At 42.1% G+C, this 12,885-nt stretch overlaps 1 protein-coding gene across 1 annotated transcript; it reads left to right on the top strand.

Moving 5' to 3' along the window:
- Positions 1-801: 801 nt before the first annotated feature.
- On the top strand, positions 802-10,237 carry LOC139554592 (potassium voltage-gated channel subfamily A member 10). Its single transcript, XM_071367520.1, has 2 exons — positions 802-913; positions 4,879-10,237. The coding sequence occupies exon 2, from the start codon at positions 5,052-5,054 to the stop codon at positions 6,747-6,749; it is 1,698 nt and encodes a 565-aa protein (XP_071223621.1). The 5' UTR covers positions 802-913; positions 4,879-5,051; the 3' UTR covers positions 6,750-10,237.
- Positions 10,238-12,885: the final 2,648 nt, after the last annotated feature.

Here is a 12,885-nt window from a genome sequence, read left to right as displayed (position 1 = left end):
TCTGTCTGTCTGTCTGTCTGTCTGTCTGTCTGTCTGTCTGTCTGTCTGTCTGTCTGTCTGTCTGTCTGTCTGTCTGTCTGTCTGTCTGTCTGTCTGTCTGTCTGTCTGTCTGTCTGTCTGTCTGTCTGTCTGTCTGTCTGTCTGTCTGTCTGTCTGTCTGTGTGTGTGTGTGTGTGTGTGTGTGTGTGTGTGTGTGTGTGTGTGTGTGTGTGTGTGTGTGTGTGTGTGTGTGTGTGTGTGTCTATACAGAGGTGGGAGTCCTCAGGTACAGTATGGAGGGTGTATGACAGGGAGGTTGGATTGGATGCATGCCCCTGAGGTGTTACTGTGTTTGCTTACTCTACAGGAGCTGGGGTAAGATCCAGTCCCACCGCTCCCTGGTCGCATCAGACACACCGCTGTTGGGGATCTCCTAGGGCTCCCTACCTACCTTAGTATCACAATAACCAACTGACTAAGGATGGGAAAAGGGAGCAGAACACAGTAGGATGAACCCACTACATCCACACCACAGTAAGTGTGTGCGTGTGTTAGCGTGTTTGCATATGTGTGTGTGTGTGTGTGTGTGTGTGTGTGTGTGTGTGTGTGTGTGTGTGTGTGTGTGTGTGTGTGTGTGTGTGTGTGTGTGTGTGTGTGTGTGTGTGTGTGTGTGTGTGTGTGTGTGTGTGTGTGAACGTGCTAGTGTGCGTGCGTGCACGTCTGGGTGTAATGGACACTCTGGTTTCATATGGGGTGTAAGATTACCAAATGAGAGGCTTTATTAGAGCCCAAGGCTGTCCGATCTCCTGATTGTGGTGCTGGATGAGCAGAGAGGGAGGGAGAGAGAACAGGGGAGCGCAGTTACCTGGGGAGGAGAGAGAGAGAAAGAGAGGGAGAAAGAGCTGTCAGAGGAACGTCTGCAGGCTCAGACCTGGTGAGTGCTCCGGACATCTGGACACAGTTATCTTCAAACTTAATGATGGTGTGTGTGTCTGTTTATATGTGGTGTTGATGGTGTGTGTGTGTCTGTTTATATGTGGTGTTGATGGTGTGTGTGTGTCTGTTTATATGTGGTGTTGATGGTGTTTGTGTTTATATGTGGTGTTGATGGTGTGTGTGTCTGTTTATATGTGGTGTTGATGGTGTATGTGTCTGTTTATATGTGGTGTTGATGGTGTGTGTGTCTGTTTATATGTGGTGTTGATGGTGTGTGTGTGTCTGTTTATATGTGGTGTTGATGGTGTTTGTGTTTATATGTGGTGTTGATGGTGTGTGTGTGTCTGTTTATATGTGGTGTTGATGGTGTGTGTGTGTCTGTTTATATGTGGTGTTGATGGTGTTTGTGTTTATATGTGGTGTTGATGGTGTGTGTGTCTGTTTATATGTGGTGTTGATGGTGTATGTGTCTGTTTATATGTGGTGTTGATGGTGTGTGTGTCTGTTTATATGTGGTGTTGATGGTGTGTGTGTGTTTATATGTGGTGTTGATGGTGTGTGTGTCTGTTTATATGTGGTGTTGATGGTGTGTGTGTCTGTTTATATGTGGTGTTGATGGTGTGTGTGTCTGTTTATATGTGGTGTTGATGGGAAAGGAGTTAATAACTGATATGATTACACTTTTTATTGTGATTTTTAAACTGTGTCCATTTTACACCTGATGCAGAAATTAGTTGAGAAAGTTAAGCTATTTTGCTAGTTTACCATGATTAAATAACTGCATTTGTGGCCAGCAAATCTTGTTGAGAGCAGAAACCTTCGAATTTTCATCAAGGATTGAATGGTGTTTGATTAAACCTTCGAATTTGTGTGCTTTTGGTTCTAGTGAACATTTGGTGTTTTTGGGAAAACTCATTAAACTGCATCTGAGATTAAGGCTGGCTGGACCCCATAATCCATGCAGACAGACTCGCACACATACTAATGCACAAACACACATGAACGCACACATATAAACACACACATGCGCACGCTCATGCACACACGCTCATGCACACACGCTCATGCACACACGCTCAGGTCAATAGGGAATATCTGACATGTCTCCGGTCTGAGCTTTCACATTTTCAGCATTTTCTCTAACACAAGCTATTCACCTCTCTCTTATTCTCTCTGATCCCTCTTCAACAAAGTGAAAACAGCTTGTCTGGACAATAGGAAATGGACTTAAAAATATAGTTAAAGGTTTGCCATAGGCAATCCATGGTACAGCACGCAGGTTGACGTTTATAGGGATGAGTTTTGTCCTTGAGGCAGAACTGAGTGTTTCCGCTAGATGGGCCAGCTTTAAAGTCAAATTTGGTAATATTGTAAAAATTACAATAGAAAAATATATGTATTAGCTTTTTGGTCTTAATATATGGTTAGGGTTAGGCATTAGGATTAGCAGTGTGGTTAAGGTTAGGGTTAAGGTTAAGGTTAAAGGGTTAGGGTTAGGTTTAAAATCAGATTTTATGACTTTGTGGCTGTGCCAGCTAGTGAGCACTCTGCAAAATTGCCTCCAGAACAAGATGTATGAAGAAAAATACTAACCTGAGTACAGCACAGACCACACACATATAAATAGATAGCTTTTTGGTTTGTTTTTAACAGTAACATGAACCTTCAAGTTGGTAGATTCACACCAACTTCAGCAAACACTCATGGAGTGTACATTTCAGGCAAACTCTATGACCCCTAAGAATAGTCAATAGATGTATTTTTGTTGCACATATCCACCTTCCTCCTTGGTCCATACACAGTGGAAATGATATGACCTCAAATGACATTAAGATCAATGTGATATCAAGTGCGGTTTTTACCTGCTGCCAAAGCCTGCAGTGGTATCTGTCAGGGAGCCAGTAGTTTCTCTCTGCGTGTGCATGGCCCTGGATGTCAAGTGGAGACAGCGGTCACAGTTTAAAAGCGTATGGTTACCTGTCTAACAACAAAGGGCCTTCCCAAGCTGCTTTTCTTCAATGTTTAATATGAAAAATTCCATAATGGAAAAATCTAAACCATGTAACGACAATACAAGATGTACCATCCAGGTGTAACTCTGACCATCAAGATAAATTGAGTTTTTTGAGTAATTTATTACTGAAGTGCAATGGAGTTCTGGTCCATTATCGCAGACTGAGCTGTAAGGTTATGATACACATCCATACCCACACATGCTGTCAACTGATTTGTGCAGTTAACTTCTTTGGGATTCTTTGGCATTTGGCATTCTTTGGCATTTTCACTTTTGGATGAATTGGTGCCCATAGTGAACTCCCTCCTACTCTGTCCCAGATGATAATATATGCATATTATTATTACTATTGGATAGAAAACACTCTGACGTTTCTAAAACTGTTTGAATTATGTCTGTGAGTATAACAGAACTCATATGGCAGGCAAACTTCCAAACAGGAAGTGAGAATTCTGAGAAGGGTCGATGTGAAAGTCATCGCCTATTCAATTCCCTGTAATATATGGATCTGTTTGCACTTCCTACGCCTTCCACTAGATGTCAACAGTCAGTAGAACGTGGAATGAAGCCTCTAGTGTGATGTGGGGCCGGATGGGAGCTATTTGAGTCAGTGGTCTGGCAGAATGCTAGTTCCTGGTCACGCGCGCTAGTCATGGAATGGCCATGTGTGCCATTACTTATACAGACATGCAGAAATGGTCCCGTTGGAACGTTATTGGATATATATGATAACAACATCCTGAAGATTGATTCTCTACTAAGTTTGACCAGATTATTCGACTTGTAATATAACTTTTTGAAGTTTTCGTCTGACGCTTGCCTGCATCTGCTCCAGCGTTTGGACACGTGTACTACACATGCTAGCTAAAGTTGCTAATTGGACATAAGTAATGGACATTATCGAACAAAAAAAACAATTTATTTTGGAAATAGGATTCCTGGCATTGCATTCTGATGAAGATAATCAAAGGTAAGGGAATATTTATGATGTAATTTCGTATTTCTGTTGACTCCAACATGGCGGAGAAATTTTGTTAAATCTGAGCGCCGTCTCAGATTATTGCATGGTGTGCTTTTTACTAAAGTTTTTTAAAAATCTGACACAACGGTTGCATTAAGAACAAGTGTATCTTTAATTATATGTAAAACATGTATCTTTCATCAAAGTTTATGATGAGTATTTCTGTTATGTGATGTGGCTCTCTGTAATTACTCCGGATATTTTGGAGGCATTTCTGAACATGGCGCCAATGTAAACCGAGATTTGTGGATATAAATATGCACATTATCGAACAAAACATAAATGTATTGTGTAACATGATGTCCTATGAGTGTCATCTGATAAAGATTATCAAAGGTTAGTGATTCATTTTATCTCTATTTCTGCTTTTGTGTGACTATCTTTGGCTGGGAAAAATGGCTGTGTGTTTTTGGATTTGGTGGTCTAACATAAATATATGTTGTGTTTTCGCTGTAAAACATTTTAAAAATCGGACACGATGGGTAGATTAACAAGATGTTTATCTTTCATTTGCTGTATTGTACTTGTTAATGTGTGAAAGTTACATATTTCTCAAATATTTTTGAATTTCGCACGCTGCCTTTTCAGCGGAATGTTGGGGGGGTTCCGCTAGCGGAACGTGTGTTCTAGAAAGGTTAAACTACTTAACCCCCCCACACACACATACCTCGCGGGCAAAACCTTTTACTGGCCCCATCTTGATGGCCTGCAATTTCCTGCAATTCTATACATTTTGCCATGGGGCGCAAATAAAATGCTGCACTTTTAAACCAGGTTTTCAGAAATTCTATACATTTTGCCATGGGGCAGAGAGATGCATGCGGCACTCCAGTTGCCCATCCCTGATATAGAGAGATGTCTTGCTTACAGTCACAAAGAGGCAGGAGATGGGAACTAACCCTAACTCTTCTTTTATCTTATTTTTCAGATTACGAGGAGCTGAAATCTGAATCAGAACACCCTGTTGAATACACCTGTCTCAATGTTCTACAGGACTAAGAAGACCGTGGCTGGATCTTCAGGCTGGTTGTGGCATCATCCCAGTCCCACCGCACTGAGCCAGGCTGAGGAACACAGGAGTGCCCTGGCAAAGGGACAGTGATGGAGGTGCCACTGGTTAACTTTGAGAACATGGATGATATCGGCATCAACATGGGCGTCCCCGGTGATTCGGGGTACCCCACTTCACCCACTTCAGAGGCAGCGCCTGATCAGAACCCTGTCACCAATCGTGTGATGTCACCAAATCCATCACAGCACCGTGGGCACCAGACCAGGCCAGAGGGGTTTTCTCCCTCTACAACGCCTATACGGACGACTAAAGACCCGTCTAGCTGCAACAGTCTGCTGTCCAACTTCAAACTCCTGATGAACAGTGAAGGCTCGCCGACCGACAGTGTCTTCAGTAAGCTGGTTCAGGAGTGCTGTGATAACGAAGAAGACCTGTTTGGGGAGAAACTGGGAGTGGAGGACAGGGATCAGAAAGTGGTCATCAATATTTCAGGCATGATGTTCGAGACACAACTCAAAACTTTATCGCAGTTTCCAGACTCCCTGCTGGGAGACCCCATGAAAAGGATGGAATACTTTGACCCGATGAAGAACGAGTACTTTTTCGACCGGAACCGTCCCAGCTTCGATGGGATCTTGTACTTCTATCAGTCTGGGGGCAAAGTCCGAAGACCGGCCAACGTCCCCTTAGAGATTTTTGCAAGAGAGATAGTTTTCTATGAGTTAGGAAGAGAAGCTATGGAACAGTTCCGTGAACTTGAGGGGTTCATAACAGAACCCGAGCCGCTGTTGCCAACCAACGAGGTCCACAAGCAGTTCTGGCTCCTGTTTGAGTATCCGGAGAGTTCCAGTGCAGCTAGGTCAGTGGCCTTGGTATCTGTCTTCGTCATTGTCATCTCTATCTTCATTTTCTGCCTGGAGACTCTGCCAGAGTTCCGTGACGACGTAGACTTTATCACCACCTTTTCCCTGGGTGTCAATGGAACCCAGGAGGGTCCTCCTATAGTCCAAAAAGACTTATTCGCCTATTTCACAGACCCCTTTTTCATTGTGGAAACCATCTGCATAATTTGGTTCTGCTTTGAGCTTGGCGTACGCTTTGTGGTCTGCCCGAGCAAAAGTGACTTCTTCCACAACATTATGAACACCATTGACATTGTCTCTATAATACCCTATTTCGTAACCATGGCTACAGAGCTGTGGACCACGCCAGATGAAGACATCAACTCCAGCCAAAACATGTCACTGGCCATCTTACGCATCATCCGTTTAGTGCGAGTCTTCCGAATCTTCAAGCTGTCGCGACACTCCAAGGGACTTCAGATCCTGGGCCAGACCCTGAAGGCTAGTATGAGGGAGCTGGGTCTGCTGATCTTCTTCCTCTTTATTGGAGTCATACTGTTCTCCAGTGCCATTTACTTTGCTGAGGTGGACGAGCCCCACACACAGTTTGTCAGTATCCCTGACGGGTTCTGGTGGGCTGTGGTGACAATGACCACTGTGGGATACGGGGACATGTGTCCTACTACTTTGGGAGGCAAAATGGTGGGGACTCTCTGCGCCATTTCCGGCGTGTTGACCATCGCCTTACCCGTCCCTGTTATCGTCTCCAACTTTAACTATTTCTACCACCGGGAGACAGAGCAAGCAGAGAAACAAGTGATTGACGATGCAGCAGAAGCAGCTCAGAAAATAACCGACGCAAACAAGTATGAGTATGGTAGCACACCCTCTCTTAACATTAACACAATCAATGGTAGCTTGCAGAATGACAAGAATGGCATGTAATGGGTTTATCATTTAAGTGATTATAACCAAGGACATGACAAACTGAGAAATCTAACATATACCAAAATGTACTGATATTATTTTTGTCTCAGTATTTTATACTCTATTCATTGCAGCGTTGGTCCACATAGTAGGCTATACTATACATCTCTTTCACAATGTTCAAAATAAGGAAGTAATATTAGTTATCAGCCTGACTGTTCAGCATGTGGATGTGTCAAAGTGTAATTAAGATAATATGAACACAGTTACAGCATATTACATTTACAGTTGGCTCTGGATAGACCTTGTGCATGTAGTATGATTATAAGCGTTTAAATCCTAAGCAGATGTATTTGGCAACTTGTTGCCTTTCAAATCATCTTACAAATAATACAAATATTAATTACACTTTGAACTGCATTACTGTACAATGTCAAAGACTTAAGTATGAAAAACACCCTTGGATCAGGGCTCATGTTAAAACTCGTTTTCATGGTATGCTTTGCGACATTCATCAGCCTGCCATATTCAGCAGTCTCTATATAGATCTTGGCATGATCTCCAAGGACTTTCTGGAAGAGCACTTCTGGAAGGAGACATGGGGACACCATTGAGTGCACAATATGCTGTCAGAAAATCCATCAGTTGTGAACACCGCAGTAGTTTTATCACACCATCTATCTAATAATGCAGTCGTTTTATCACACCATCTATCTAATAATGCAGTAGTTTTATCACACCATCTATCTAATAATGCAGTAGTTTTATCACACCATCTATCTAATAATGCAGTAGTTTTATCACACCATCTATCTAATAATGCAGTTATTTATCACGCCATCTATCTAATAATGCAGTAGTTCTATCACACCATCTATCAAATACTAACTACCTACTTTAGCAGGTTAGCTACATTGCTTATGACTTCAATCTGTATGCCTCACAGTACTGTAGTAAAAAAAAAGAACTAAATCATGGCATGTTATGATATCAGGTCAAAATGTCACAATATGTAGACCAAACCCTAACCCTAACCTATATACACCTTCATCTTTACCTTGTATGTATTTCAGGAAAATAATCCCATCAAACTGTTACTTGTATGCAAACAAAAAGTAACAGTAGTTGCATGTTAAGCTCACACAACGTATTACATCATATGAACATGTGTTGATTCGCGCAATAGCATCAAGAACACGCTGATTGACAGAAAGCAATCAAAAGAGGAAAGGACAAAGTGTCACTTTGTACCATTGTTGATTGAAGCGTTATTCCAACATGTAGCTGTCGGTGGCCTTGCATGGTATACAGTAGTGTGCCGAAACAATGAAACACTGGTATCATGTATCAATACATGTAGGGCAGATAGTTCTAGTGATAGTTCAGATAGTTCTTACATTTCTCTCGTACTGTAGTTCTCTTCATTCCTTTCCATGTATTTGATATGGACATAACTCAATTGGATTTAGGAATTTTTTGGAAAACTTTTAGTTAATGCAATCAATTAATTAACAAATTAACTATTACATTAACACACTTTAGGTATAGTTTATACTATGATATGTATTTATAAATGCATGATGTCAAAGCATGGCATTGGCAACCCATATGCATGCTACACTTCAAACATGAACATTTATATTATCAGCAGTTACACAAACAATGACCATGCAGAAATGGCATTGGATGTATTGAGTTGCTCAACACTGCAATGAACTGTTTCTTGAAAGAGTTCCCACATATGCTGAGCACTTGTTGGCTGCTTTTCCTTCCCTCTGTGGTCCAACTCATCCCAAAACATCTCAATTGGGTTGAGGTCGGGTGATTGTGGAGGCCAGGTCATCTGATGCAGCACTTCATCACTGTCCTTCTTGGTCAAATAGCCTTTACACAGTCTGGAGGTGTGTTGGGTCATTGTCCTGTTGAAAAACAAATGATAGTCCCACTAAGCGCAAATCAGATGGGATAGCGTATCAATGCAGAATGCTGTGGTAGCCATACTGGTTAAGTGTGCCTTGAATTCTAAATAAATCATCAAAACTGTCACCAGCAAAACACTCCCACACCATCACACCTCCTCCTCCATGCTTCATGTGGGTACCACACATTTGGAGATCATCCGTTCACCTACTATGTGTCTCACAAAGACACAGTGGTTGGAACGTAAAATCTAAAATTTGAACTCATAGACCAAAGGACAGATTTCCACAGGTCTAATGTCCATTGCTTATGTTTCTTGGCCCAAGCAAGTCTCTTATTACTATTGGTGTCCGTTAGTAATGGTTTATTTGCAGCAATTCGACCATGAAGGCTTGATGCACACAGTCTCATCTGAAGAGTTGATGTTGAGATGTAAAGAAAATACATTTCACAAATTAACTTTTAAGAAGGCACACATGTTTATTTAAATGCATTCCAGGTGACTACCTCATGAAGCTGGTTGAGAGAATGCCAAGAGTGTGCAAAGCTATCATCAAGGCAAAAGGTGACTACTTTGAAGAATTTGTTTAACACTTTTTTGGTTACTACATGATTCCATATGTGTTATTTCATAGTTTTGATGTCTTCGCTATTATTCTACAATGTAAAACCCTTGAATGAGTAGGTGTGTCCAAACTTTGATTACGAAAACAGCAATACTTGCCTTCCTGAAACAAGTTGGCAATAATATTGATGACTCAGAGGAGGCCGGTGGGAGGCGATATAGGAGGCCGGGCTCATTGTAATGGCTGGAATGGAATAAGTGGAACGGTATCAAATATATATGGAATCCACATGTTTGATACCGTTTCATATATTCCATTCCAGCCATTACAATGAGTTCTTCCTCCTATAGGTCCTCCCACCAGTCTCCACTGTGATGACTTTGATATCAGTCAGTTGATGTGTATTATAAACTGGGTGGTTCGAGCCTTGAATGCTGATTGGCTGGTAGCCGTGATATATTGGGTATTATAAACTGGGTGGTTCGAGCCCTGAATGCTGATTGGCTGACAGCCGTGGTATATCAAACCGTATACCACAGGTATGACAAAACATGTGTTTTTACTGCTCTAATTGGGCATCTCAGGGGTTTGTGATATATGGCCAATATACCATGGCTAAGGGCTGTGTCCAGGCAGTCCGCGTAAGAACAGTCCTTAGCCGTGGTATACTGGCCATAGACCACACCCCCTCGGGCCTCATTGGTTAATAAAGCACTTTACAAAAGTATGCACAGCACTTATTCTCTAGAGATTGATTATGTACTAGTAATTAAATCAAATCAAATGTTATTGGTCACATACAAATATTTACCAGATGTTATTGCGGGTGTAACGAAATGCTTGTGTTCCTAGTTCCAACAGTGCAGTAGTATCTAAAAATTCACAGCAATACACACAAATCTAAAAGTAAAATAATGGAATTAGTAGTGTGCAATATACAGTACATTTAATGACATATGTTCTAAGTTGTATTTATGGTTTAATGAGTGCCTTTAATTAAACATCTACCCTACTTCCCTACGTTTAGTGTTTTCCATTTTGATTTGTAGTCATTGACAGAGAAATACAGGTATCTGCCAAAATAATGGAAAAACAGGTGCGTCACACAGGTGTGGTTCCTGAGTTAATTAAGCAGTCAAAATCCCATTAAGCTTAGGGTACCGCATAAAAATGCTGGGCAGGCCATTATTTTGGTCATTATTTTGGCACCCACGTCTATGCCCCCATCAACAGGGCACTAGTGGTTACTGAATGGTTTGATGAGCATGAGAACAATGTAAACCATATGCCATGGCCGTCTTAGTCACCAGATCTCAATCCAATTGAACACTTATGGGAGATTCTGGAGTGACGCCTGAGACTGCGTTTTCCACCCCCATAAACAAAACACCAAATGTTGAAGAATGTTGAAGAATGGTGTTGCGTCCCTCCAATAGAGTTCCAGAAACGTGTTGCATCTATGCCAATGCACATTGAAACTGTTCTGGCTCATGGTGGCCATATGCCCTATTCAGACACTTGGTGTTGGTGTTTCCTTTATTTTGGTGGTTACCTGTACAACCAGTTCACATCCACATATAGAATGATAAATAAAACAAAAATAGAAACTGACCCAGTGCTGTAGGTAGAGGCATCATGCCTATTGTAACTGAGGGTGGCAGCAATATGTAACACATGCACAGAATTCATGCAAATATACTGAATATAACTTGGCCATCAGTGTCCACTCAAAAATGTCTGATACATGAGGTCACTGGCTGTAGGCCTATACCTCTGCAGACTAGTAGGCCGATACCTCTGCAGACCAGCAAGCCTATACATATGCAGACCAGTAGGCCTATACCTCTGCAGACCAGTGTTCCTATACAGTACCTCTGCAGACTAGTAGGCCTATACCTCTACAGACCTGTAGGCCTATACCTCTACAGACCTGTAGGCCTATACCTCTACAGACCTGTAGGCCTATACCTCTACAGACCTGTAGTCCTCTACCTCTACAGACCTGTAGGCCTAATCCTCTACTGGCCTGTAGGCCTATACCTCTACAGATCTGTAGGCCTATACCTCTACTGACCTGTAGGCCTAATCCTCTACTGACCTGTAGGCCTATACCTCTACTGACCTGTAGGCCTATACCTCTACAGATCTGTAGGCCTATACCTCTACTGACCTGTAGGCCTAATCCTCTACTGACCTGTAGGCCTATACCTCTACAGATCTGTAGGCCTATACCTCTACAGACATGTAGGCCTATAACTCTACTGACCTGTAGGCCTAATCCTCTACTGACCTGTAGGCCTATACCTCTACAGATCTGTAGGCCTATACCTCTACAGACATGTAGGCCTATAACTCTACTGACCTGTAGGCCTAATCCTCTACTGACCTGTAGGCCTATACCTCTACAGATCTGTAGGCCTATACCTCTACAGACATGTAGGCCTATAACTCTACTGACCTGTAGGCCTAATCCTCTACTGACCTGTAGGCCTATACCTCTACTGACCTGTAGAGACCTTAGGTGGTGAGAAGTGAGTAGTCAGAATGTGACACCGTGCCTGTTTTCTTGTTAACACTTTGTGTTAACTGTTATCAACGCCTTCTCACTGCACTGTAGACTCAGTGCTGCAGTCAGTCAGCATGATGACGGTCTTTCTCTCACTCTGTAACCCTCTCGAAACAGCACAGAGCTCCCTCGTGTGATTGCCTGAGGATGTGTCATGTCACAGGAGGATGAGTTCTTTTTATATCTAATAGATGGCAGAAAGAGTGAATGCCAAGTGCTTGTTTCCTCAAACGCTGTGTTTGAAATCAAAAGAGTGAGTGGGATGGGGATTGTTTGAAGATGGGGGTTGTGTATATAATGGGCCGTATCAATTAATGTAAAAACGTTAAATAGCTTTTAAAAAGATCAGAGATGGCTATTTTTTTAATCCCCGTCGGCTGGGATAAAGTATGAAATACTCCAGAGATTTGAAATGGAGGAGATTGCCCGCATGACTTAGAACGGACAGAAATATCAATGGTATTCACCCTATGACAATATTTCTACACGCCAGATGTACAATATACTGTAATGAGCTTGACAATGCCTTTTGCCACAATAGCTTCAAAAGCACTGCATTAAATATTCAAAACAAATGAATCTTTTATAAGATGATCTGATCTTGGCTTCCTAGGCTAAGAGCAGAGTGTTTCAGTTGTAAGAAACAGGGCACATTATAGATCCTGTAGGTGTGATACACAGCACAAATAACGGATTGATGCGTACACACTGTTTCTGTGTTTTCTGTGTTGCTGAGTTTTGATTATACTGACGGCTGTCAATTTATTACCAGTTCAATTCATGTGACTTGCTGCTTGATTTTGGTCATTGTCATGTTGGTCAGTATGAGTGGGGTCTGTTGGGTTCTGTGATCAGATGTCTGTAGTTACTACCTAGCCAAGTGGCCTGCCCTAGCGCCCCACTGATCACTGATGGTGGCTAGTGGTATCTCCAAATCACTGAGCAGCCTAAGTGTATTCTGTCATTAAACAGACAGGTTGTAGACACAAGGTCGAACACAAAGTGAAGCAGCATTTATTATTCATCAGGCAGTCCAAAAAGAGATCAAATGCATCCTGCCTTGATACCGCTCCCAAACCAAGAAATCCATTGAAACGTCCAA

Source organism: Salvelinus alpinus, chromosome 2 (assembly GCF_045679555.1).
Source record: "Salvelinus alpinus chromosome 2, SLU_Salpinus.1, whole genome shotgun sequence".
Lineage (NCBI taxonomy): Eukaryota > Metazoa > Chordata > Actinopteri > Salmoniformes > Salmonidae > Salvelinus > Salvelinus alpinus.
This window is presented reverse-complemented; position numbering and strand designations above follow the sequence as displayed.

What these genes read in the sequence shown, in the direction of transcription:
- LOC139554592 (XM_071367520.1), top strand. Translation starts at nt 5,052, where the DNA reads ATGGAGGTGCCACTGGTTAACTTTGAGAACATGGATGATATCGGCATC.